The sequence below is a fragment of the Phoca vitulina genome, unplaced genomic scaffold, assembly GCF_004348235.1.
Source record: "Phoca vitulina isolate PV1807 unplaced genomic scaffold, GSC_HSeal_1.0 scaffold6, whole genome shotgun sequence".
In the NCBI taxonomy this organism is placed as follows: Eukaryota; Metazoa; Chordata; class Mammalia; order Carnivora; family Phocidae; genus Phoca; species Phoca vitulina.
Window position 1 is genome coordinate 53,778,578 of NW_022589709.1, and position 5,827 is coordinate 53,784,404.

General features: G+C 49.2%; 1 protein-coding gene across 1 annotated transcript in view; it reads left to right on the forward strand.

The window, feature by feature from the left end:
- The first annotated feature begins 5,611 nt into the window (after positions 1-5,611).
- The window catches only part of FOXD1 (forkhead box D1), a 2,347-nt gene continuing 2,131 nt past the window's right edge, over positions 5,612-5,827 (forward strand). Inside the window, exon 1 of the mRNA XM_032403554.1 lies at positions 5,612-5,827. Coding sequence (XP_032259445.1) covers positions 5,618-5,827 — 210 coding nt within the window. The 5' untranslated portion in view covers positions 5,612-5,617.

Consider the following 5,827-nt stretch of genomic DNA (forward strand, 5'->3'; position numbering starts at 1 on the left):
GAGAAAGAGAAGCAGGCTTCCCGCTGAGCAGGGAGCCCGATGTGGGGCTCGATCCCAGGACCCCAGGATCATGACCTGAGTTGAAGGAAGACGCTTAACCAACTGAGCCACCCAGGCACCCTATTTTTTGAACTTTTGATTGGGATACAAAATTTAAACATGCGCCACTGCAGACCACTGAGATCAGAGCTAAATAAGTCTCTGTGTTGGTGTGTGTTGGGGCAGGAGGGCGAGTCCAGGTTAACTGTGGTAATGAAAATTCTTGAGTCAGTGTAAATAATTTCGCTGTTATAAAACACAGATTTAGACCTTTGCTGACATTCTGAATTCTTGAGGATTTCTGAATCCTGCTCAGAGGCCATGAAATGCTTGTTTAAGGAGCTGTTGCGCAAGCATAGACTGCTTAGTAAGACCCAGAAGCCACTAAAATATCTTCTTCATGAAAGAAACTCAACTCCCAACTACACTGTCTAAAGACCCACAATTTGAAACTGGATTATGACATTTTATCTACAGAATTCCCAGGTTAAAATGTACCTACTCTTGGGAGAGGTACCAACTACTCTCAGCCAGTAATACCTTGCCTTGAACTTATTTTCAGACCACTTAACTGGCCCTAGAGAAGCAGATTTAGGGGGTGGAAAGAGCCTGGCCCATGGAGTCCTGTGTTGGGAGAGGCTGCTGGAACTGGGACATGATGGCAGAAAGCTCCGCTCTGCCCTCGCGGCCTCTATAACACCCGACAGCAACTATGCAAGCCTGTTTCCTCAGCCATCATATGGGGGTACCCACTTCACTGCTTGTTGTGACCTTGACATTAGCTCAGTGGCATGTGTGAACCAACCCTCATGGCAGAATATTAAACCACTAGAGAATGCTGAAGTGGAGGGACCTGGACAGCCAGAGAAATATTTTAAGGTCATCTCAGACCTCCAAGGATTTAGGACAGGTAAGGCAGAAAAGAGATATAAAACTATGTGTGTGTATGTGTGTGTGTGTGGAAAATGTTCACAATTTTGGAACTAATTCTGGTGGAGTCTTAACTCCTACTTTTTAAAATTGAAGATAATGTGCAGTGTGAGTCTGAAAGTCTCAAAATTGTGAGCAAGTTGAGTTTACAAATCCAGAAGGGTGCGGGAAAACAATGGCTGTGACTTCACTAATGTGTGTGCTCTCTTAAGACAATGGGGTTCCTTTGAGGATTTCTGGGGTGAAAAAAGTGTAGGAAAATGACCAACCTTTATTGAGTGCCTACTGCATACAGAGTGTTACAAAGAGCTAGGTGCGTGGAAGTTCAGAAAGGAACAGAAAGAGAGCAAACACCCCCAATGTCCACTGGTGGATGAATGGATACACAAAATGTGGTCTATATATAGAAAAGAATATTATTCAGCCTTAAAAAGGAATGAAGTTCTGATACGTGCTATAATAGGGATGAACCTTGAAGACACTATAAGTGAAATAAGCCAGTCACAAAGGACAAATATTGTATTATTCTACTTTCATGAGGTAGCCAGAATAGTCAAATTCATAGAGATGGGAAGTGAAATAATGGTTGCCAGGGGCTGGGGGATGGGTGGGAGTGGGAATGGAATTATTGTTTAATGGGTACAGAGTTTCAGTTTGGGATGAAGGAAAAGTTCTGGATATGGATAATATGATTGTTGCATCAATGTGAACGTATTTAATGTCTCTGAACTGTACACTTTGGTAAATTTTTACTACTGTATTGTTACTGATATGATATTTGTGTGTATGTATATTCATGTTATACATAAATTACATATAAGCCTCTAATTGAGCCTATTCACAAGAAAAAAATTAAAAGGTAAAAATAAAGTGGTAAATTTTGTGCTATGTGTATTTTAACACACACTGAAAAACAAGCAAACAAAAAACAAGGACTGGAGCCCCCTTTGGCCTCTAGACGGTTGAGTTTACGAAAAGGGAAGATGCATATAGCCCCAAGGAAGGGCAGCGCAGGGTGAAAGAATGGTTCTGAGGCTAGGCAAGGACCCCGAGGCACCACTCAGTTTTGAGTGGGGGAATCAGAAAGCACTTATCGCTGGGCATAACAATTATCTACCTGGTTTCCCCAAGAGACTATGAGCACCTCACTAGGCACAAAGTAGTATCTCAGCACAGGCTTGTGGGATGACTTCGAGGAGGGACGCAGCCCCAAGTGTCCCGCCGAGTTTGGAAACATGTTGGTATTCACATTCATGGGTAAACTCCTGGGATGCTCTGGGGCCAAGAGAGGCGTCCAAGTTCCCAACCCGGGAGTTTAATCCCCCAGGTCTCCGCCAGCCTTCACCCATCGAAGGAGGCCCCTGGATCTTACGGAGCTCTCAATCAGGGGGCCGAATGTAAGGGGCCAAGGCGGCGCCTTCCGAGGGTTCCGCCGCTTCCTCGATTTCTGCGGCTACACAATCCCGATAACCCCCCGGGGGCTGCTGGAGCACCCAAACCGTCCAAGGGAAAACATGAGAAACCTGCGGTCCAAAGAAAGACCTCTGCTCCTGCTCAGTCGCCCCAGAGAAGAAGTGGGGCGTAAAGCTCTGCTGCCGGACGCGCAGTGGGAGGGAAGTCCGGGAGTCCACCCGCCACACTTGCTTCTCCAGCTCCGGATCCCGACCTGAGCCGGGGCCAGCAGGGCGCCGCGCTGCCGCCAGGGGGCAGCCCTCCCCCACGTGGGCACCACCTGGCCAGGCAGGCGCCGGGAGCTTTCCGCGTCCACGCGAGCGGAGCACACGGGAGGGCGATCGCCGCGTGGGCTCCAGCCCGCCTCACAGAATAGTTTCTCATCCCGCGTGCTAGCTTGAGTGGGTGGCGGTGGATATTTCCCAGCCGCGGCTGAGAACTGGGAACGCGCTTGGGAGGGACGCTCGGAGGTGGGGCACGAGGGGGGCAAGAGGGAGCCACGCGGGAAATGAAACACTTGGGTTTCCGCGCTCCGGAAATTTCACGAGCGCGGAGCTAAAGGTCGCATACGGATGTGTAGCTTAACTAAAGCAAACAAAGCAAGTGACGTGCCCCAATGTGGGGCTTTAGAAAAGCTCACCCAAATCTCTGTGAACACTGTCCCTGCAGCGCTCCTCCTGGGTTGATCTTCCGCTCTGACCTTCACTAAATCCTAACACTTACCCCTGAGTGGCCAGAAGATAATTTTCCACGTTTTTCAAACGTTTCCAGGGAAGACCCCTTGAACCCTTTGGGGAGGGAGCTTTGGACAAAGTTACAAAAACGGAACGCAAAGTCAATCTCTTTGCCCTCCTTGGCCAGACAAGTTCAGGGTGATGGAATGACGGCTGTAACTGATCATCTAAAGTAACTAATGGTCTGCGAACAAATTCTTCCTCTCCGTTTTATCTTCAAATACTTCGCCACACACCAGTCCTCAGTCTAGTGAAAATCATGGTGTTTATTTAGCTATCGACTGAGTACTTATAAAACTTCAACTTCCAAATGTAAAAGTGAACTCCTTAGTAAGGACTCCTGGCTAGATCAACAAAGCAATGTAATGCCTGATTAATAGTGCTGATTAATGTTGGCTCAGGTTAATGCTGAGCCCATTACAATAATGAAATGGTTCAGCCATTTTTCAGACGAGAATCAATGAAAAATAATTTATTTAGAACTTTGAGGCGTTCTCATAGATCTTTCAGAGATCTGTGATGGACTTTATGGGTCATTTGTAAGTGTAACTGGGGGGTAGTTGTCCTCGGCAACAAAAACTCGATTTTAAAAGAACTCTTAGGTTGGGGGGTCAGTTTATTTTTGAGACTCTGATTGATAAGGGGAGTAAGACGTTTGAAAACGTGAAAAACTTGGTGGATAAAAAGACGTCACAAAGGCAGCTCATGATTGTTCCTACAGAAAGCCATTGATTTTTGATAGTTTTTGTTAAGTGGTCATTTTAATCAGAAAGCTAAAAATTTGAGGCCGGTCCCCACTTTGAAATAGAAGCATTTTGGGAAATGCAAAAATCCAAAAGGAATGGCTATGTGAGTGTGAATTCCACAAGCTATTAGGGTTTTTACACTAGCCACAATTATGAGAGTTGACGACAAAGATAGGAATACTTAAAATAGCGTATTTGAGTTATTTCTACTACCTTGTCACCTGAAAAGGAAAATTGGGCTGAACAGAACTCAAATCTTATTTTACAATATTATTTCGTTTCTTTCCACCAGTAGCTATTGAAAATATTTAGATTTTCCAAAAACATTTTTAAAAGCTGGTTTGAAACTTTTAATTAATATAGTTCCTATTATTAAGCCTGAGTAGAGGTATGTGTATATGTTGTAGTTACTTAAGCATTTTGAGATTACTGTGAAGTGTTGATTAGAATGTTCCTCTTACTAAGAATTATAGAGTCCCTTAACCCATTACGAAAGAACTTTCTGAGTTGTTTCTAGGTGCATTTTGTGTGTGTGTATTTGGGTTTTCACTAACATTTTCTATTTCTTTTCTGCATTCCATGATTACTTTCTTTATTCCCATGAAATTTGTCAGATCCTCTCATTAGAGTGGCTTAGTTTAGCTGTCAAGTTTCTAGGGCATTCAATTGCGGATAAGTGACTAAAACGCCAGCCTAACCACATTTTTATTAACAGATGGCGGAAAACAAACGTCTCTGGAGAAGAACCGAAGGGGACAGGTTAAAAGGTCAGTAAACAATTATTATTGTGCTTAAACTGGGGGTTTCTCAACAGATTTGATGGGGAGCCGCTGGCCCAGTCTGAGGGAGACGGGACAACCCAACAGATCTCAGAGCCATTCCCCAGGGACCACCTCGGACGATTGGGGGAGGGGAGTTACTTCCGGGCTGGACGGCTCCTACAGGCCATCGAGTGGTCAAACTGTCGCGTCACGAGAGTGCTTCTGAGGTTAGGGCTGAGGGCTAATTGGAGAGAAGGAGCCTGGGAATTCTACCTCTGCAGCGGCCCTAGGTCCAGACCACCGCGGGCCAGCGCGTAATTCAGGTCTCAACCCCTTTGACAAGGAGTGGTGGGGTCCTCTCTCCTCGGCCTCCACCCCCCCATCTTCTCAGTTGCTGCTCCCTCCTCCGGGTAAACTTTCTCTCCTGAGCAGGGCTGATTTCCTAGGCATTCTTTCCCTTCCCTCGGTAGCGCTCTGACGTGCACACCATGTGACAGGCCTACTATAAGCCGAGGAAAGGTCCGCCCTCTCCTGGACTCAGCCCTCGCCTCGCCGAGCTCGGTCCCTAGACCCTCACCCGTCCCGCACCTTCCCAGGCGCCCGGCACTCTGACTGGCCCGCTCGGGGTCTCGCCACCCCCTCCTCACTGACCCGGGCGCGGGCCGCTCCAAAAGGGGAAGGTCAAGTCCCCCGCCTGGGACCGGTGCGCGCGGAGCCGAGGGAGTGCAGAGACCGTGCGGCTCTGGCGGCAGCGTAGGAGTTACAAAGTCGCGGCGCGAGCCTCCGCAGCCGCCGGGCAGCCCCCGGGCAGCCCCCGGCACAGCTCGAGCAGCGGCGGCGCCCCCAGCGTGGCGCCCCCGTGCCGGGCCCGCCGCCCGGGACCCGGGCTGGGGAGCGGCGGGAGCCCGGAGCCCGGCGCCCCTATGCGCCGCCTCGCCGCCGCCGCGCCACAGCTATGACCCTGAGCACGGAGATGTCCGATGCCTCCGGCCTCGCGGAGGAGACAGACATCGACGTGGTAGGGGAGGGCGAGGACGAAGACGACGAAGAAGAGGAGGACGACGACGAGGGCAGCGGTGGCGTGTCCCGCCTGGCGGTCCCCGCGCAGCGGCGGCGGCGGCGCTCCTACGCCGGGGAGGACGAGCTAGAGGACCTGGAGGAGGAG